This window comes from Tribolium castaneum, chromosome 1, assembly GCF_031307605.1.
Source record: "Tribolium castaneum strain GA2 chromosome 1, icTriCast1.1, whole genome shotgun sequence".
Lineage (NCBI taxonomy): Eukaryota > Metazoa > Arthropoda > Insecta > Coleoptera > Tenebrionidae > Tribolium > Tribolium castaneum.
This window is the reverse complement of record NC_087394.1, coordinates 35,228,071-35,249,587: the sequence shown is the minus strand read 5'-3', so window position 1 is coordinate 35,249,587 and position 21,517 is coordinate 35,228,071. Positions and strand designations below refer to the sequence as shown.

Sequence of the window (21,517 nt, the reverse complement as noted above, 5' to 3'; positions counted from 1 at the left end):
GAATATTGAAAAGACAGAGAAAAGATCGTACAACTATACATATATGGAAAAAATATGACATGTAAAAAAATAAATAAGTGTTAATGTGCGTATAATTAGTTTATTTTTGTTTTCCTACAAATATTAAAATTAAATTTTCAAAAAAAGAAGCTTCCGATACCGGGAATCGAACCCGAGCCTCCTGGGTGAAAGCCAGGTATCCTAGCCACTAGACCATATCGGATATAATTTTGTGTTTAGCAAGATAGTATTTTACTGACAAGTTTTAAAAAATAACTTTTTTAAGATTTATTTCAAATTGCAGTAAATTACACCAATTAATTATAATTATGCCGATGGCAAAACAATTAAAAACAATAAATCCGCTCGTTTTTGTTTGCTGAAATAATTTAACCAACTTGTTTTTCTACATAATAAACATTCCATTTGTAGAAAAAAAAGTAAAACAAACAAAAGAAGCAACAAAAATTGGCCGCATATGGGTTATACTAGCTATGAGAAAAATTATATACCTATAACAAATGTAAGTATTTTGTAAAAAACCTTATTCTCCAGTTTTTCTTATGTGTAAAAAAAATTGCAATCAATACTACTAAAGTATTCAAAATTAAAAAAAATAAAACAAAATGTTCCCCAGGTTTTCTTAATCTTTTCTTAATCTCACCTTGTAACAATTATGGTGGAGGCGCCGGGTTTTATCGTTTAATCGTTATTTATTAAATGAATTGTAACCGAAACTTCTTTTCAAAACCTAATTATTGTTACAAAATATTAGCTCAAAATAACTTAAATTCCGCAATATGTGAAAATATACAAAGTGAAATTAAATTAGCAAAATGAGCGAAATTTGTTTGGCGCAGAACCTGACCGCATAATTCTAAACATATTTAAAATAAAATAATTATCTTATAAATCTTTTTTGCTTTGTTTTGCTATTAGAAAAATTCTTTCTTTGTTAATAGATCTGAAGATCACTGAGTTAAATTAAATGTTTATTTCATTTAGTTTTTCTTTAATTCTTAAAAACAGTATTTCTGTTGTTTTTATTATACTTTTTGTTTTCTTATAGTATTGTTTTAAACTTAAACTTATATTTTTGATGTATTTTTTATTATGGCATAGCTTGTTGGTTTTTCAAATGATGTCATTTATTTCTTTAATTTATTATACTATTCATATTTTTGTTCGCAGTTTTACTTGACATTTTTTTTCTCTCGAGAATCAAGTTTTGATGTTGTTAAAAATGTGGCAAAAGTTGTAGATATTAAGTAATAATCCCAATAAAGCGTTGCAATAAAAAGGTGGTAAATATTTTTTTATCTGGTTTTTCTGGACATAGTCAACATATCTGAGATAATTTAATTCTAAAGTTCCTAAAAAAGATTGCAAAATTTTACAAAGAATTATTTTCCGTTTTTTTGAGTACTTGAAACAATATTTTAAGAACACAACCTTTGAACAATAATTTGAAACGAATCTAATCATTCAAGACTCTTCAACTGTTTCCCAGGAACGTACTTTTCCGTATCCGAAAACGCTGTTACTGATATTGTTAATAAATTAAGATAATGCAGATAAGACAATGACAGGTGTGCAACACCACAATCAAACAAGATGACCCGTATCCGCACGTGTAATCTCCAAATTTAAAAATAATCAAGCAATAATTTCACTTACAAAAATCATGTTAATCAAAAATGGAACGCAAGTCAAGTGATAACAAAAATAACACCTCATTCTATTGCCTGATTTGTGCAATTCATTTTGCTTTAATATTTTAATTACGACCAAAATTTCAAGTATTTTAATAATACAACTAATTTGTTTATTTAGTAGACCATATGGCGTGAAACTGTAGCGCTACAAGGACATAGGTGAGCACAGCCCCTGAAATCTGAAAACGCATTTCATTATTTCTAAAGTAATTTGAAAATTTTTTACCGAGGCAAGAAGTCCCGTACCAATAGTGAATATATCGGAAACTTTGACTTCCGGTTTCTGTATCGTCAAAGTAGCAATAAGCATCTCAACTTGTGCTGACTCCAATTTATTTAATTTACTGATTGGACATTTAAACAGGAACGACAATATATCTTGACTCTGAAACACGTAATTTGAGATTTTTGAATCACTTGTGTTTACACACCATTACTGCAACTTTTTGTGCTTGATAGCAAAGAAAACAAAACGCAACAACAAGAGCCGACGATTTGAGAATGAGATAAATATCAAATTTTAGTAAAACTGCCTCTCCTTCGAAAAACATTACCGAAAAATAAACGTAGCCTATTAGAAGAAAGCAGATGTTAACACAGTGGATTATTATAACTCCGGGTTGGAGGAAAGTTTCGTTTAGCTTAAAATTACGTCTTAGGGACATGTAAAGGCGCTGGAGTTTCTGAAGTTGTTCGAAAAGAGTTAATCCCGAGATTACGTTCTGTTGCGAGTTTTCGAAAACTCTAAAGTAATTCGCCGGTAACTCGTTCAAAAATTTCTCAATCTCGTTGAAACATTGGTCAAACATGTACTCATACATGAATAAAAACTGTATACAGTACAGTCCGAGAGAAGCGTTTGAGAGAATAAAAATCTCAATCATGATCATTCTGACGAAAAGTTCGTTAGTGACATTTTCCATCGTGAGTTCAACGAAAAACATTATAATTTCTTCAACGGTCAAGCCGATAACCATAACCATGAACATGTTTCGGAGACGCTTGGCTGTGTGACTGGTTAAAATGACCTCAACTCCGTATTTTACTTTGTTGTTTATTAGCGTTATGAGTCCGTGAGACTCTCGCAGTTTGATCCAATTTTTCAGCAAGAAAATTATGTTGATTATTATTGTTGAAAAGTTGTAGCTCATTTCTATAAAAATGACCACTTGTTTAGCATTGAATCTTCCTTCAATTTGGTTGAAATCGTTAACTATTCCGTAAATGAGGAGAACATTGCAAAGAATGGTCACAGATTTTAGGATCACTGAGGTTCTAAAATGAGGCCTTGACTCTGGTTTTCTGTGGTAACAGTAGAATCTCGCTTGATAGATGTTTATCTGATTTACGTATAAGACCGGACGTGTTGCACAAATAACGCAATCACTTGGAACAGTATTTGGATTTTTTTGTTGCAAACTAATAGACATTGTTCTGAACGAGAAAATGGTGTTGAGTGATGGGAAAATAACAGGGTCGGGAGTGTAATTACAGTAGGCAAACAACAAGAGTGAAAACATTTATAATATTCTACCCGTAATCAGAAAAAGATTAGGGAAATTATTCAATTACTAGTTACATTATAATTTAATTAAAGCTAAACTGAGTAAACACAATTTCTTACCAAGACATGGAGCTCCCGCAGTTTGAAAAGCACTTTTATACTTCCAAAAACTCCAAAGAAACACAGAACAAATCGAACCAACTCTTCATTAGTGTAAGACTTGCACTCTTGAATGTAGCTTACAAAGAGGTAAAAGTTTCCGACCAAAATAAGACACCCACAAAACATAAACAAAATTACGTGCACTTTAAAAATACGACAAATCAGCCGAAAATTTAAAAATACACAGTGGTGGAAAACTTGCACGTGTTGAATATGTTTAGCCAGACTTTTTAAATTGTCGTGCCCCAGAATTTGTTTCACTTGAATGTAGCACTTTCCAAACAAAAGTACATATATTTCTAAGCAAAATAAAACCGATACAAAAAGCGACATGTTAACAAGAAAAATCACCGAAACTGTCAATGCTTCAAATATAGTCTCTGCATTGAAATTTGCGCGACTGTAGAAAATTATAGCCAGGATTAGTGCAAACACGAGGAAAAATGGAATACAGTTTTTGAAAAGTATAGAGTAGATTTTTGCCTGAAACATTTCATCGACAATGTGTTTATTAAACTGCTCAACTCTCTTCTGGATTATCAACAAGATGCCGTTAAAGTGCATGATTTGATAGTTTTGAGTCAATTTTACGTTAACGAGGACGCAAGCAACCGCAAAAGTATCAAGGACTAGTAGCATTAATGTAAGAAATTGATTAAAACTGCTCGTTTCTGTTAGAAATACCGAGAGGAAATTTTTGACTGTCAAAAAAACTGTAGCAGTAAAGACACATCGCGATAATAGAATAGAATTGTAATAAGACGGAGAAACTGAAGGTCTGGAGTGATAACAGTATGTTTTGACTGCAAATACAAACCGAACTATAAATGAAATAGGATAACTGGCACAGATAAAACAATGGGAGCTTGAATTTAACCAGTTCATGTTACTTTTTTAAGTATGGAGATATGTCTGTTATTTTATAAACAAAATGGAGCAACAGCATGATTCATGTGGATATTAGTTATCACTTATCTGATTATTGCCATTGTAGTGAAAATATAGCCTTCAAAATCAAATACGGCGTTGTTGTGTTGGTCGTCTAGTGGAAGATTTTTATCGATACTTTAGTAAATAAAGCAGACAACAAATAGATAAGAAAAATTATGTAAAAAATTTGTGTACACAACGCAATTACTCTTTATTAAAAAAATATTATATTACATGGCACGTTTGAATTTTTTTAATTTAAATTTTGGATTTTTTTTAAATAAAATTAGGTTCTCTTTTTCGTTTATTTGAGATACTGAACAACTGGAGTGGTTAAAATTACACTTCATTATTATAAATTTATCTAATTTTGTGCTTTTACATTTGTCTCTCTAATTTGTAACGAGTAGGTGGATTTATTTTCCTGATGCTACGTTACTTTCTAGTCCACAAAGCATGAAATTGTAGAGCCACCAAAACATACGTAAGAATGGTACCAAAAACCTGTAATTATCAAATACAAAGTGTTTCTTTTACGTTTACGTATTTACGGAAGCAAGTAAGTTTGTCCCAACAGTAAAAATATCAGAAGCTCTAATCTCAGGTTTTTGCCTAATTAATGTGGTAATAACCATTTCCACCTGTGCTGCTTCTAAAAGACTCAGTTTGGTTGTAGGATACTTAAAAAGAAAGGACAAAGTGTCTTGACACTAAAAAAAAATAATACAAAACTGTGAATACAAAACACTGAATTGTTACTCCATCGTGCAGTTTTTGGAGCTTTTGGAAGAAAACATTGGAGCCCATAAAAGCTGTATTGTACAGTACGAAAGATAGTATTTCTTCATCGCTAGAAGCTCTTTGTTCTTTGATACATTTGGCAATTAAAAATATGTTAGAAACTAAAATTGTACAAAAACCACACCAAAATAAAAGTAGTTTGAAGCCAAACATTTTTGCCAGCGTTTGAAAATTTGCAAATATGTCCATGTGTAGAGACTGAAGAATTTGCAATTGCTTACGCAGTGGTAAATTAATTGTAATTTTCGTCGTTTTATCGCAGTGTTTTGTCAGTGCGACAACCAAACTCTGGTAACACTTTTGGAAAAAAATAAAATAAATATCAATGAAAGAAATAGTGACCAAAAAGTTCGATAAATTTGAAAATATGTTAATTAACAGAGTCACAATTTTCAAAATTAGGTCGTCGGTGAGGTCTTGGTAATTGTAAATTGAAGATGCAAGTATAACTGTTGTCAAAAGTACGTCAGGCGTACAAAACTGTACCAACATTTTGTAAATGTCGCTTTGAAAATTTTTTTCGAAAAATTCACCGATTCCATATTTGCGCCTATTTTCCACGATGTAAATAAGCCCATGAAGATGATTAATCTGCAAGTTAGTGCCAATCTGCAAACTCACTGTTATCATTATTGTAATTAACGAAGTCTGAACCATCATTATCGATAAAAGCAAATCGTTGAACTTTAATCTGTGCAATTTTGAAACAGTAACACCCAGAGAAACGGCCAGAACAAGCGAACTAAACAGTGACAGAGCGCACACAAAGTTAAGTTTTTGGAAATGTGGGTAAGAAGACGGTTTCGTATGCGAGCAGAAATAAGTCGCTGAAATTGTATTAATCCAAGCGATTATCATAACTGGGCGAAGAGCACAAACAAAACAAACTGATGGTTTTCTTAAACGCATCATGCGGCTAATAAAACTCAACTTATCGATTTTCAATCACGTAAAAAAACAAAATTTTGTGTCAATATGTATTTAGCCCAAAACGTGCCACTGGCTTTCGCTGTGTTCGATTTTAACCGTTAGGACCTCCTCCTTTAATTCGTCCCGTCGGATTTTTCCTAGTGGAGTTGTAGGAAAGTCTGACATAAACACGATACGTGTTGGCCAGTTCTGGACAGGAAGTCTCTCTGAAATAAACCTACAAACCCTCATATTCGGTCCAGTTTTTTGTCAATTATTTACGTGATCAATCGGTTTTCGTCCAATTTTGTGTCAGGTTTGGTTATCACACAAGCCACCACTTCTTTACTGTTGCTGACAACTGCTGTGTCTTTGACAAACGGGTGTGTCATTATTATTTCCTCAATTTTCCGTGGCGATATTTTACAGCCTTGGATGTATATAAACTCGCAGATTCTTCCCTCAATGTACAGCCAGCCGGAAGCATCGTATCTGGCAAGATCACCAGTTTTGAAGTACCCACCTTCCATCACTGTCTGCGTTGCTCCCATGTTTTTAAAATACCTACAATTATTTATAAAAAGTAAAACATGCTTATACTTATATTTTTTAAGTGGATGCTTACATCCATATTCAAAAAATTATAGACATATATACTTTTTGTAGTAATACGAGTACTTATGTAGTATTAGCATCATATGCTTAATAATCATAAAAAATAAGTATCTACTTATGTCGATATTTATAAAAAAGAGAAGTTACTAACAAAAATTAGCATGTACCTATAAAATCACTAGTCTGTTATTCGTTAGACTTATATTTCTGCAGAAAAATCAATTTACTAAATGATGCTACATTTGCCGTACTAGAAACTTGAAAAAAACTTTAAAGCTAGCCAAAAAATACGACCGTTTAAAATTTCATATAAATGTAAGGTTTTTCGGCGGAAAATGTGCATTGGTTAATGCAACATTTTTTGATAAAGGAAAAAAATATTTGTCATTTTAAATTTTTTATCGAAAGCGCTAAATCAATTTTTGGTTCACGTTGATAGTTAGAAAACTGTCGTTTGTAAGTAACAGAGTTTGGTAGGTTCAGATTTTTCTTCGTTTTGACTCCAGGCTTATCATAATCAAACGATGTCTGGGAGACTTTTTTAGAAGTATGAAAAACCAAAAAACGTTTATAAAGTCATTATTTTGAAGATGTTATGTACTGATTTGATAATAAGAAAATTGAGAAATAATACTGTATTACTAATAACACACAAATATTTAGTTTTCACATTATTTTTTATAAATTGTGAAGTTAGATGTTTTGCACATTTATAAATTAATTTAATGTTGGAGTTAAATGCCTTTATTAAGCCATTTAATTATTTTTTGCCATTTAATTTAATATGTTTAGTAACAAGTAATGACATATTATTGTTAAAAAAATAATTTTTATATTGAATATTATCATAAAAGTTGTGGAAATCTTTAAATACTACTGTTCTAAGTTCCATTATATCGTCAATTTTTTTTGTTATCCTACTTCTACAGTATTACAAATTTTCTAGTTGAGAAAAATTTATCGCCAACACAGGAGTCTCCATTTTTCCGTAAATCTTAATATGGAAAGTATTTCCCCTGATGACAAATAACTAAAGATCTTGTAAATCAGTCACCTTAAAAAATAGTTGTAGAAATATTATTTTCAAATTAAAATGTTTCAAAATATTGTCTTTTTAATTAAATTAAATCAATTCAAATATGCACTTCAGTTTTGCAAGTTTAAAGGTGATTTAAAAAATTTACATTTACCTTGTAATAGAGAGCACAAAACTAGATTAAAAACAAAATTAATTGCATCTTTTTCCCTCTATTGCGTTTTCAAAGTATTTGCTCATAAGCATAAGCTTTTTTTTATAAATATGGATTCAAATATTTACTTTTAAATTAAACTGATAATTTTAAGTAAGTTTTTATGAATATCACCCATTGTACTAGATTTTTTCCCGTACCCAAGCATCAAACAATCGCTTGTAACTAGCAGTTCTCCAGAACACTCAACTTCCACATCATTCCGACTATCAATATCAACCACTCTGAGTTTACAATTCTGCACCACTTTTCCAACAGTTCCACACCGTTCTAAAGACTCGCTGTAGTCTCTAGGCGGGCACGCAATAACAGCTCCCGTTTCCGTAGTGCAGTACATTTGAGTAAACCTAACTTTCGGTAATCGGGTAACTAGTAGTTTAATATCGTGCGAAGTTGTGGCCAAACTTCCGATAAAAACGCACTTGAGACATGATAAATTAAAATCCTGGAAAACTTTCCTAAAAACTTGTCACAAATTTGTGACACTCACTTTCACAGCTACGTGCTCCACCAGTTGTAGGGCAAGTTCCGTGTTCAGGAAAGCAGTGTCAATTTTAAGATCATGTATCAGTTTACAAGCCGTTCTTTCGACAAAAGCGCCAGTCAGAACTCTGACGACCGGAACTTCGAAACACAGACACATCAGAACGACTTGCATCACCCAGGACAAAGGGTAGTACGAGATGATTTTCTCGGGGGAACCCATGGCTTCAAGAAACACCAAAATTTGGCAATAGATGAAGTGATGCGAGAGGCAGACTAGTCGTGGCGTGTCCGTTGTCCCTTGAGTTGCCAAAATAAAAGCCGCTTTTTTTCTCGGTTGTTCAACGGTTATAGGTTTAAAAGCTTCGGGGTATTGACGATTTGACAGCAACTTTCGGAAGGATATGGCGTACTGTTGCTGGTCGCCAAAGTGCACAAGTTTGGACGTGATTCCAGTTTCAGCCAAAATTCGTTCGATTTGTTTCAACGTTCGCAGATCGCAAAAGCACATTTTTGGCTTGAGTTGAGTCACAATTCCCACACATTCCCTGTGGTGCAGTTCTGAGTCAATGGGGGCGACTATTGCGCCGATCAGAAGACACGCGAGGACTACAATCGTTTGGTCAGCGTGACTTCGGCAGCAAATTACGACTATGTCGTTTTCGACGACTCCCAAATGGCGAATTTCGTGCGCTATTTGAATGGCTCTTGAACGAACGGAGCCGTTACTTTCCGTTATACCAGTTACTGTGTCTATCTAGAGGCGAAATTTGGTCTTGGTACAGGCGGTGATACGGTTGAAGAAATACCTGGTTTATTTTGTTTAAGTTTTCGAATAATGTGTCTAAAAAATGGGCCCCAAGTCCGCCATAGTCCTCACTAATTTTAATAATCGGTCCTTCAAGGCACGGCTTGCTGGCACCTTTTTGTGGAGGCTCCATAATACAGTTACAAAAAGTGTAGTTTTATTCAGAAAATTTTGACTCGCATTTACATTTTTATTTTTGATTAAAGTGTCACTTTTAATGACATTTTTGGCATTTCTTGACTTTTCTGCTGAAGCAATTCGATTGTGTTGCTATCCCGGCGCATCCACCATTTTTACACTCAGTGAAAATAAGTCAGTATTTGCTATGTTTGTTTTATTTCTTTAATAAAAATTAACACAAACCTTTAAATTATATAAAATAAAACTAAGTAATTTAGGTAGTTGTAAAGCTTTCTCTTGAAGTATCTTGCAAGAAAATGCAAATTTGTATTTTAACTTTATTTTTTTCCGGTAAAATAATGAAATGTAGAAAGATGCTGTTATCAAAACAGACGTCACAGTGTTTAAAGTAAGCAAAAATATAGAACAGTGTATAATCATATTTTTATATTGTTTATAATCAGTGATTAAACACCATTAAGCCTTATGAGTGATGAAATAGCATTTCAGTTTATTAGAGTACGAGCCGCCACTGTTTTAAAACTATAAAGACGCCAGCGTCGCATTTTATTAAATCTTTTTTTTAAATAAGATTGATACAAATGATTAATGATTATTTTTATTATTATTAATTATTAATAATTAGATCTCTCATTCAAAATACAGGGTGCTCAAAAACTGGCGCACCAACTCAGTGGTACGTTATTAAGAAGCAAGTGCAGATTACGGGAAAAATGTTGAAAAAATTCCTAAAGTTATATTTTAAAAAATCTGGAGCTACAAACTTATTGTGTTAACTTCTTTAGTTTTCATTATTTTTTAATGTTTTTATGGTTCACACTAAGTAATCGTTCCCGAATACAACGACGAATAATTATTTTTAAATTTCCTATCAGACTTTAACAGCTTTTTTAATTTAAAAAAATTAAAACTCTCAAAAAAATCACAGTTTGTAGATGTGCCAACACTGGGAATTATTTCCTAGGAAAACCGTTTCAAAAATAATTTATTTCATTGTTGTTCAAATTCTATTGCGATCATGACTGTTAGACAACGTTGCCACATATCATTTACCTAAAATTAGTTAATTATCAATAACTTTAATACAAAGAATTTTTTTACTATTTTTACCTTTATATGTAACCACTTCTCTACCACACACCATTGAGTTGGTGCGCCAGTTTTTGAGCACGCTGTATAAATTAAATTAAATATTATTTTTTTAAACTTAGGACAAGTTATTCCTAGTTCAATTACTATAGCTACAGTTGTTACAACAATGTACAATGTGTTTAAAAGTGGTCGTTCATCAAGTTAGCTTTGAAATTTGAACGTAATGTGCCGCTTAATTTAAATTGACAAACAGACCAATGAAATTGGTTCAGTTTGGTCACATGATCAGTTAACCACGCATTTAATAGCCGATTAAATTAATGGCGCTTCTATAAAATATTCTATAAATATTCAACGTAAAATAAAAAGCAATTTTTTTTGTCCCATTTTTTCCTTTTTTTATTTTTCAACACTGTCAAAATTTACGCTTTTTTTCCTGTGTAAGAAAGTTTTGACAAGTGTTTGGCAATTATCAATACAGATTATTTTTAACCAATTTAAATTTTTAACCTTGTTGAGTCTAATTCGAAGAATAAAATGTTGTATTGACCTTGTTTTCTTGTAAATCGATTCACTTATTTAAAAATCCAATCGGTAATAAAGCGTCCGATTTACAATCAAATTTGGTAAATAAATAATTACAACAACAAAAAATATTAAATTTTTGATATCTCGAAGTTTGATTCAGTTGATTATTCGCTTGTAGGTTTAAAAAAATAAAACGCACGAAAACCATCTTTCTCTTTATTTACGCTAATCTGGTTTACACTTATAATAATTAAAAAATCCAATCACTGAAAATAGTAGAAAGTTTTATGAGTGTGATTAAACATTAAGCATTTAGCGTTTTCATAATCGCATTTTTAATTTCTTTCCGCATGAGTTTGCCGCTTGGTGTTTTCTGCAAAGCTTCGACAAAAAATACTCCGCCTCTCAACTTTTCGTAATCCGAGACTCTAGCGGCAACAAACTCTTCAATTTGTTGCTTTTTGACGTTACAATTGTCTTTCAAAACCACACAAGCTGAAGGCAGTTCACCTTCTTCTTCACTTTGTGGAAGTCCAAAAACTACAGCTTCTTTAACAGCCGGATGTTCAAGTAAAATAGCTTCAATTGCTGATGGTACCACATGCCAGGATAAATATTTGAACATTTCTTTCAGCCGCTCAATTACGTAAAAACAACCTTTTTCGTTATAATATCCAATATCTCCCGTTTTTAAGAAACCGTCACTGTCAAATGCTGATGAACTTTCAACCTTGTAATAGCCCTTCATCAGTGTTGGTGATTTGACACGTACTTCGCCCTTTTGATTGGGGCCAAGTGGTTGACCTGTTTTAATATCGACGACCTGGATAAATCTTAGTAGAAAAAATATTACAACAAAAAAAAAGTTACTTTAATTTCCATACTAGGAGCTGCTTTTCCGCAAGACCCAACTTGCGTTTGAATCAAATCGCGGTCTTCTTTTGGGTCAAATAACGTAACAATTCCTGCTTCGGTTAGTCCGTACCCAAAAATAATATTTGTGTGCTTAAATACCGCAGTTAATCGCTGGAACTGAGCTGAACTAATGGGAGTACCTCCCACTAACATACTGTAGAGAGAAGACGTATCATAGTCTTGATATTTTTCGAAACTTGTTAGTTTGTAGGTCAAAATTGGTGCCAAAAAAATAAAAGTCACCTGAAACAAAAAAAATCACCAATTGAACAAAAACGTATTGTTTGCATCACTTTGTAGTTTTCAATGATTTTGAAAGTTTTTTCCGCATCTATGGGGCCACAAAAAATTCGGTGACCCCCACTGATAAAAGAAGTGGTCAATAAAATTAAACCAGAGACCCAGTAAAACGACGTGAAGGACAGAATCGAGTCACATTTTCCGCCAGCTTGACTGGAATTATAAAATTTGATTTGGTTTTTTTCGGAAAACCAACTCACTGGAACGAATAGGCGACATGAAGAAAACTAGAATGACTGTGACATATCGCTTTCGGTAGACCTGTAGTTCCACTACTAAAAAAAATAATCGAGGTGTCGAATATGTCAACTTTCGTTGGTTTAAAAGCACTTTCTTCAGGTTTCGGTGTTGCGAACTCGTCGAACGTTAGATATTTTAAAGATTTGCCAAAAACCACAATTTCAGCTGCCAAGTTTGCACATTTTAGACTGTCTTCAATTAGGGAAACTGATTCTTCTTCGACAAAAATTATTTTAGGGGAAACTAAAGTCAGCAAGTGGGTTGTATGTCTCGCTGATAGAGACGGGTCCAGATTGGCTATTTTGGCCCCAATAAAAAATGTGGCTATTATAGGTACCACATTGTCAAGGGTAACTTTAGTACAAAGTACAACCACATCATTACTTGTAACTCCACGATTTAGTAAAGCTAGAGCTACTCTCACACTGCGTTTTTTAACACTTTGGTAAGTTTCTTTAGTGTCTGAAGTGGCATCAATCTACAAGGAAAGATTAAAAAAATTGTTGCTTAAATTTTAAAAATTTACTTGACATGTTCGATCACCAAAACGTTCGGCACAGTTGAAAAAAAATTCACCCATGGTCGAATTTACATAGTGTTTTAATTTCGGGCCTTTTTTGATTTTATTACTCATGGTACTCACTAGACAAACACTTGAGAAACAATGTTTGGTTTGATGGGACTTATATGAAATATTTCTACTTGCGTGTTAAATAATATTACGGTAGAATAACAGATAGGTCATTAAATCGTTTTGATAATCATAGCGTGATCTTTATAAACGGTTTGTCCTTCAAGTTTTTGTTTAAGTGTGGCATGCAATGTTATAAACAAAAACACAAAATTATTTATTTTTATTTCTTTTATTTTATTAATAACAAATCTCGTATTTCTTTCCTCTTCACTTTCCCACTTGGTGTCCTAAGCAACTCTTTCATGAAATAGACACCTCCTCTCAACCTTTCCTTATCCGAAACTCGACTGGCCACAAAATCCTCAATTTCCTCCCCACTTGCAGAAAAACCATCTTTCAAAACAACGCAAGCCGCAGGCACTTCACCCTCTTCCTCGCTGCGGGGAAACCCAAAAACTACAACTTCTTTAATAGCTGGATGTTCCATCATTACGAGTTCAATGGCTGATGGTACTATATGCCAAGACAAATATTTGAACATTTCTTTGATCCTTTCAACGTAGTGAACACATTCGTCTTCATCATAATATCCAACGTCTCCAGTCCTCAAAAAACCATCTTCTTCAAAAATGTTTGTGTTATCACTATTGTAATAACCTTTCATCAGTGATTTTGCTTTTACGTAAATTTCGCCTTTTTTATTTGGGCCAAGTATTTCGTTAGTTTCAACATCCACCACCTGAAAAAGTGAATTAACCGAAGAATTATTATCGGTTGAGGTTTGGAAAACCTTAAGAGTCACTCCTTTCACCACTTTACCACAGGCAGTATATTTGTTTTGAATAAATTTGGAATCGGTGTCGGTATCATACATTGAAATATAACCAACTTCAGTTTGTCCATAAGCGAGGATAACATTGGTGTGTTTGAAGACCGAACGGACTTTATCCAACTGTGTGGTACTTATCGGGGTACCACTGATTACAAAACTGCGGAGGGATGAAGTATCGTACTTGTTAAAGTTGGTACAATTTGTAAATCTGTAAGTTAAAATAGGTGCCACGAAAATAAATGTTACCTAAAAGTTAAAAATGTACCAATGCTCTTAAACAAAAAATTGGCAAACCTTTTTTCTATAAATTGGAACAACTGTTCGTCTTCAACGTCCCTACAAATCACCCTGTGCCCACCCCCAATGAAAGTACAAGTGAGATAAAGCATTCCTGACAACCAGTAAAACGTGGTAAATGAAAGAACGACGTCAAGACAGCCGTTTCCATTAGTTTCGCTGTGAAAATTTCACGGTTTAATTTGCCAAACACTGAAACAACTTACTAAAAATTGTAAACAAGATGAAGAAAACTTGAGTGACTGTGACAGATTGCTTTAGGAAGACCGGTCGTCCCGCTACTGAAAAACATAACAATTGTTTCATCCAGATTTGTTATTTTGACAGGTTTAAAATTTTCTTCGTTTGGTTTAGGTTTTGCAAACTCGGCAAACGTTGGATATTTTTTTGTAGAACCGTCGTAAACCACAATTTCAGTTTTGAGATTTGCGCTTTCTAGACTTTCTTCAATCAAACTTAAAGCCGATTCGCTCACAAAAATCATTTTTGGCGAAATGATGGAAAGCAAGTGGGAAGTTTGGCGCGGTGATAAGGTGGGGTCCAAGTTTGCGATTTTCGCTCCTAAGAAGAAAGAAGCTATGATTGGGATGGGAGTGTCTAAGGTGACTTTGGAGCAGAAAACGAGCGTATCATGTGATGTGATACCGCGTTTTTGCATTTCTATTGCCACTCTTATACTTCTTTGTTTGACCGAGGAAAATGAATGAAAAAATAATTTTAGGTTGTACTAACACATCAGTATAAAAATACCTGACATGGTTTTTCGCCAAATTTTGTAGCAGAATCGAATAAAAATTGGCCCAAACTAACATTTGGCACGTTTTCTACTTTTCGGCCTCTAAGAATTTTGGGGACCATTTTAATCTGCTTTTGGTATAGTTTTGTGGACAAGTTTTTGCATCTATTTATTCTTTACTGCTTATCAACAACACAGGGATTACGAAAAAATATGATCTCATTGAAATATAAAACTTTAATTTGTTAGCTGATTAAATTACACAATCACAGTTGTAAATAAGATTATTTTATTAATTTAAATCACGTAATAAAATAAAGAAGTTTTATTTTGCGGTAATTGTTGGGCATCTAATCCTTTACTGTTTACGCCAATTTTTTGCCGGAACTGTCTATGCCTTTAGTACTTTTTCGAGTAAAAGCTTTTGACAAGGTAAAGGCCTGAGCTAGGTTATTATATAAACGAAACGTTGCAACTTCTCGTTTTATTGAGAACTTGTTAAAAAAGCTGTCTTAACAACGTTAAATTTATTTCCAACTTTTACAAGTTCCTTCAAGTGCAAGAAAATATCAATAAGTTCAATAAATTTTGGTCAGTTTAAGATAACCGGAGCATTTATCACACAATAATTTTACAACTATTAGACGTAACCCTATTTGGCTTATATTATCTTCAAAAAGCAGTTTTTTTATTTATCTACATTTTTCTTTTCATAACTTAAAAATTTTAAGTTTTAGAGCAAAACGGTTGATTTCAACAAACTTTACAGTTTATATTTCGTATTATCTAGTTTGTTACAACCCTAAATTATTCGAAAACTAAATTTTTAAAATTACGTTAAGTTAAAAAATGGTGGATGCGCCGGGTTGTTAATAAAAATTATAACACTAAATCTAAAATTTCTTGTGTAAAACGGTTTGTTTCAGTAAATTTTAGTCTTTATTTATATATTACTTACTAGATTTTTAAAAAAAAATTATTTTTCAAATTTTTAGTCTAAAATTTTTGTAACTAGTTTTCAAAAAAAACAAATAAATTAAGTTTTTAAATTTGTCGCATTAGCAAAATTTTGACAGCTTTTTTTTTGTTTTTATAACTCTCGCTCTTTCGATTCAATTACCTCGATTTTTTTGATTCATTTTTCCAAAATAAAAAATTACTAAAACTACTTTTGGTACTTTTTTTAGTAAAACTCGTTATAAGCACTAGTACATTTATTTTCAGAAATAAAATCTACATGACAAACTAAACTACAAAGCCTCGATGTACGAATTTTTGATTTCTTTTCTTATAAACTTTCCCGTTGGAGTTTTGGGTAAACTTGTTACAAATTTAATTCCTCCTCTCAACCGTTCTCTGTCGGAAACATTCTCGTCCATAAACTTTTTGATTTCCTCCTTTGTAGCTTTAGCACCATCTTTGAGAACTATACAAGCAGCAGGTATTTCCCCATCGTCTCCAGACGGCACACCAAAAACAGCAGCTTCTTTAACAGCAGGATGTTCTGTTAGAGTTTTCTCAATAAGCGATGGTACAATATGCCAGGATTTGTACTTGAACATTTCCTTGATTCTGTCAATAACGTAAAGACAACCGTCTTCATCATAATATCCGATATCTCCAGTTTTTAAAAAACCTTCTTCGTCAAAAACATCGGAACAATCAGCGTTGTAGTATTTAATAAACGTACAGGGTGTATCAACTCGAATTTCGCCTTTTTGGTTTGTACCCACAGTTTGTCCCGATTCAACGTCAACGATCTAAAATCAATTTTTTTTAAGTGTTACCTCCAGTACAGCAAATACAATACTTTGAGATCCAGTTCATAGAACGGTTTACCACAGGACAGTGGTTTGGTTTTAGCAAATTCTTTATCTCTTTCATCATGAAATAGTGAAATACAACCGACTTCAGTCATTCCATAAACGCAAAGAATTGTTGAACGTTGAAACAGGCGAGACATTAGTTTTTGCTGAACTGAAGACATGGGGCCACCGCCACAGAGAATAATCCGCAAAGAGGAAGTATCATATTTTACGTCCCCACCAAGTGACATAAAATTATTAACCAAAATTGGCGCTAGAAACATATTATCAACCTGCAAACAAAACAGTTTTTGTATAATGATTATTGCATAAAATCCACAATGTGTTGTTCATCAAGTCGACTATGGAATGTGCCGCTCCGTTCAAATGACTAGCGTTTTACTCACTTTTTGCGTTTTTTCGGTAAAGTTTGTTTAAGTATAGGGTTTGTCTTGATTTGTGTTTTATATTTTTGTCATTTTTGTTGTTGCGTATTCTTTTGTTTTTGCATTATTGTGACAAATCTGTCACTTTGACGGCACATTACGTGACATTAGGTGACTTGATGAACCACCATTTTTGAACACATTGTATAATTACTTTGTATTTTTCAACAGTTCGTAAAGTTATTTCTGGATCCATAGACCGGAGGAACAAGCGATATCCACCTGTCATAAACGAGGAAATCAACATAAACACGGCAGTGATCCAATAAAACGTAGTAAAGTGAAGCACTGCTTGTCCCCAATCATATTCCCTACAAATTTAGCGAAATTACGCGAAAAAACTGCAGTCAAACATACTGTAGAGTGCACCCCATCAGCATGCAAGTCTTATGACTGTGACAAATCGCTTTCGGAAGTCCTGTAGTCCCACTACTGAAAAAAATGAGCGCAACTTCGTTCAAATCAACTCCAGGGGGCCTAAAAGTGGCCTCATTTTTGCGCGGTTGAATTAAATCCCCAAGGCTAGTGTATTTCCCACTCCGACCATAGACAATTATCTCCGTTTTAACACTTGTTTGCTTAAGACTGTTCTCGATTAACTCCACTGCATTTTCTTCAACAAAAATAATTTTTGGGGAAACTAGAGCAATGAGGTGTTGGGTTTGCCGGACTGAGAGGCTCGGGTCCAAATTTGCGACTTTGGCGCCTAGATAAAACGTTGCCAGAATTGGAATGACCGTATCCAGCGTGTTTCCTGTACAAAAGGCAATCACATCTTTGGAGGTGATGCCTCGTTCTTGGAGTGCTATGGCCACACGTGTGCTTCTTTGTTTTACACTTGAGTATGATTCCGTTGCGTCGGCTGTACCGTCAACCTGATTGTACCTGGAAATTATGAATTTATTGTGTTTGAGCAAATATTTACCTGGCATAATTTATCGCCGTGGAGGGTTGCACAGTCGAAAAACAGCTGGCCTAGACTTTTTTTAGGAGCGGCCTGTTTTAGTTTCGGACCTTTGAGGATCTTGGAGTTCATTTTCAACAACACTGAAGATTTGGATTTAAATGCCAGATGTCGTTGTTTTATACGCGAATTAATTTGTTTACGACGAGGTTTAAATTATTTTTGGCATCGTCATCTTAGTACGTGTTTTATCTTTATTTTAATTGATGGGCAAGGATGTTAACTGGATCGGACAAAGTCAAAACTAGTACTAGAGCTCCATGAACATGCACATTTTGTGAACACCCATAACTATTAATAATTGACCTCGTTTGCCCTAAGATAATAAAGAAAAATGAGTTTTTAGATAAAAGACAAAGTTTGGAAACATTTACGATAAAACAGCAAATTATTGCTTTGTGAACACTGTTCTTGGATTAGATTAGACCATGATGACCAATTTATTTAATATTTTAGTCAAAAAAAATTGTCTTAACAACCCACAAAAGTTGTTAAAAGTCCACAAGAAGTCCAAATGTTCGATTTTTTGATGTTTGATTTTTTCAATTTTCGTCGCAGTTTTTGTCGATTTTGGGTACCCGGAACATTTGTTGAGCAATAGCTCCGGAACTATTAGAGATAACCCCATGGAGTGTATTATCGTTGGAAAGCTCTTTAAATTATCTATTTTTTTCAAAAAAGATTATTGTTTTCCGACTAATAGTTTTCGAGCAAATTGCTGCTAAATGTAAAAATTGGTAAAATTTTAAAAAATTCATAACTAAAAAACTATTGGGAATTTGACAATTTTCTCGATGCCAATCGATTTCCCGGATCATTTTGCATAGGTATGGATTTAAACAGTTCCACTTTTCAGAATAGTTTAGCCGTAAATAAAAAAATAAAAAAAAGTTAACCCCCCCCCCTTAAAATCGGTCAATTTTTAAAGTGTCTCAAAATCAAATAAAACCTATTCTATCTTATAGATTTTGATGTACTTTTTCCTATCTAAAAAAGCGTTTTCTCCTAGCTCTTTTAGTTTGGCCGTAATCGGCGTTTGAAAATTGAAAAATTTTTTGCGAGATATCGCTTTGAGTCCTATGGCATTTTGTAAAGTTTTTTATTCCGGTTATCCTCCATTTTTCCGTTTCTCGATATCTCTAATAGTTTCGCCGTAATTGGCGATTGAAAATTGAAAAAAAGTGAAAATGAAAACCTTTTTTTGCGTTTTTCTCGGAAACTGTAAGACTTAGAGAAACGAACAAAAAACCATCTGATAGCGCTTAATTTTATCTATTTTTTCGACCAAACCCGGAGCCGCTACGGGCAACGGTTCCGGCTACAGAAGCGATCAAAGTTTTTCACTAAAAAAATTCATAAAAAAAAAACTAAAAGTCGTAGAGCATTGCGGTTTGTTCGATTGAATTCTACGGCTCATTTTACATATTATATTGATTTTTTACAAAAATAAAAAATTTAAAATTTTTTGCCTAAATTTAGGGTAGCCATTTGTCATAGTGAAAAATTTTATTCATTAAAAAAATTCATAACTTGAAAACTAAAAGTCGTAGAGCAGTGCGGTTTGTTCCATTGGATTCAGCGGCTTTTTTTACATATTATATCGATTATTCACAAGAATAAAAAATTTAAAATTTTTTGCCTAAATTTAGGGTAGCCATTTGTCAAAGTAAAAAATTTTATTCATTAAAAAAATTCATAACTTGAAAACTAAAAGTCGTAGAGCAGTGCGGTTTGTTTTATTGGATTCAGCGGCTTTTTTTCTCTATTATACTAATTTTTTACGCAATTTAAATTTTCAATTTTTTTGCTCAAATTTCCTGAGTACCTTCAAGAAGTGAAAAAAAAATTATTTTTTTTAACTAACTCTAGAAAATTATTATGGACTTCTACATGTCTTAACAACCCACAAAAGTTGTTAAAAGTCCACAAAAAGTCCAAATGTTCGATTTTTTGATGTTTGATTTTTTCAATTTTCGTCGCAGTTTTTGTCGATTTTGGGTACCCGGAACATTTGTCGAGCAATAGCTCCAGAACTATTAGAGATAACCCCATGAAGTGTATTATCGTTGGAAAGCTCTTTAAATTATCTATTTTTTTCAAAAAAGATTGTTGTTCTCCGACCAATAGTTTTTGAGCAAATTGCTGCTAAATGCAAAAATTGGTAAAATTTTAAAAAATTCATAACTAAAAAACTATTGGGAATTTAACAATTTTCTCGATGCCAATCGATTCCCCGGATCATTTTGCATAGGTATGGATTTAAATAGTTCCACTTTTTAGAATAGTTTAGCCGTAAATAAAAAAATAAAAAAAAAAGAAAGTTAACACCCCCCTCTTAAAATCGGTCAATTTTTAAAGTGTCTCAAAATCAAATAAAACCTATTCTATTTTATAGATTTTGATGTGCTCTTTCCTATCTAAAAAAGCGTTTTCTCCTAGCTCTTTTAGTTTGGCCGTAATCGGCGTTTGAAAATTGAAAAATATTTTGCGAGATATCGCCTTGAGTCCTATGCCATTTTGTAGAGTTTTTTATTCCGGTTATCCTCCATTTTTCCGTTTCTCGATATCTCTAATAGTTTCGCCGTAATTGGCGATTGAAAATTGAAAAAAAGTGAAAATGAAAACCTTTTTTTGCGTTTTTCTCGGAAACTGTACGACTTAGAGCAACGAACAAAAATCCATCTGAGAGCGCTTAATTTTCTCTATTTTTTTGGATTAAACCCGGAGCCGCTCCGGGCAACGGATCCGGCTACAGAGGCGATCAAAGTTTTTCACTAAAAAAATTCATAAAAAAAAAACTAAAAGTCGTAGAGCATTGCGGTTTGTTCGATTGAATTCTACGGCTCATTTTACATATTATATCGATTTTTTACAAAAATAAAAAATTTAAAATTTTTTGCCTAAATTTAGGGTAGCCATTTGTCATAGTGAAAAATTTTATTCATTAAAAAAATTCATAACTCGAAAACTAAAAGTCGTAGAGCAGTGCGGTTTGTTCCATTGGATTCAGCGGCTTTTTTTCTCTATTATATTAATTTTTTACGCAATTTAAAATTTTCAATTTTTTTGATCAAATTTCCTGAGTACCTTCAAGAGGTGAAAAAAAAAATTTTTTTTAACTAACTCTAGAAAATTTTTATGGACTTCTACATGTCTTAACAACCCACAAAAGTTGTTAAAAGTCCACAAAAAGTCCAAATGTTCGATTTTTTGATGTTTGATTTTTTCAATTTTCATCGCAGTTTTTGTCGATTTTGGGTACCCGGAACATTTGTTGAGCAATAGCTCCGGAACTATTAGAGATAACCCCATGAAGTGTGATATTGTTGGAAAGCTCTTTAAATTGTCTATTTTTTTTCAAAAAACATTATTGTTTTCCGACCAATAGTTTTTGAGCAAATTGCTGCTAA

General features: G+C 33.0%; 3 protein-coding genes, 1 long non-coding RNA gene and 2 other non-coding genes across 6 annotated transcripts; all 6 read right to left on the bottom strand.

The window, feature by feature from the left end:
• Positions 1–151: 151 nt before the first annotated feature.
• TRNAE-UUC (transfer RNA glutamic acid (anticodon UUC)) lies at positions 152–223 on the bottom strand. The gene has a single exon. It is a non-coding gene; the product is annotated as a tRNA-Glu (tRNA).
• Positions 224–1,620: 1,397 nt separating this feature from the next.
• On the bottom strand, positions 1,621–4,410 carry LOC103312264 (uncharacterized). The gene is made up of 3 exons (XR_010334730.1): positions 3,340–4,410; positions 1,942–2,100; positions 1,621–1,894 (listed from the first exon to the last, which is right to left on the bottom strand). It is a non-coding gene; the product is annotated as an uncharacterized LOC103312264 (transcript).
• A 1,665-nt stretch (positions 4,411–6,075) lies between these two features.
• On the bottom strand, positions 6,076–13,080 carry LOC100141948 (tyrocidine synthase 2-like). The gene is made up of 10 exons (XM_001809754.3): positions 12,920–13,080; positions 12,354–12,871; positions 12,147–12,306; positions 11,809–12,096; positions 11,249–11,761; positions 9,179–9,334; positions 8,377–9,126; positions 8,027–8,331; positions 6,304–6,585; positions 6,076–6,259 (listed from the first exon to the last, which is right to left on the bottom strand). The coding sequence occupies exons 1-10, from the start codon at positions 13,025–13,027 to the stop codon at positions 6,094–6,096; spliced, it is 3,246 nt and encodes a 1,081-aa protein (XP_001809806.3). The 5' UTR covers positions 13,028–13,080; the 3' UTR covers positions 6,076–6,093.
• Positions 13,081–13,246: 166 nt separating this feature from the next.
• LOC107397404 (luciferin 4-monooxygenase-like) lies at positions 13,247–14,248 on the bottom strand. Its single transcript, XM_064359823.1, has 3 exons — positions 14,207–14,248; positions 13,818–14,105; positions 13,247–13,766 (listed from the first exon to the last, which is right to left on the bottom strand). Exons 1-3 carry the CDS (start codon positions 14,246–14,248, stop codon positions 13,257–13,259), a joined length of 840 nt encoding a protein of 279 aa, XP_064215893.1. The 3' UTR covers positions 13,247–13,256.
• Positions 14,249–14,255: 7 nt separating this feature from the next.
• On the bottom strand, positions 14,256–15,078 carry LOC135266454 (uncharacterized). Its single transcript, XR_010334493.1, has 3 exons — positions 14,907–15,078; positions 14,363–14,437; positions 14,256–14,315 (listed from the first exon to the last, which is right to left on the bottom strand). It is a non-coding gene; the product is annotated as an uncharacterized LOC135266454 (long non-coding RNA).
• Positions 15,079–16,088: 1,010 nt separating this feature from the next.
• Positions 16,089–18,376, bottom strand: LOC658566 (uncharacterized). The gene is made up of 5 exons (XM_008192445.3): positions 18,069–18,376; positions 17,501–18,018; positions 17,298–17,454; positions 16,703–16,990; positions 16,089–16,652 (listed from the first exon to the last, which is right to left on the bottom strand). The coding sequence occupies exons 1-5, from the start codon at positions 18,177–18,179 to the stop codon at positions 16,143–16,145; spliced, it is 1,584 nt and encodes a 527-aa protein (XP_008190667.1). The 5' UTR covers positions 18,180–18,376; the 3' UTR covers positions 16,089–16,142.
• Positions 18,377–21,517: the final 3,141 nt, after the last annotated feature.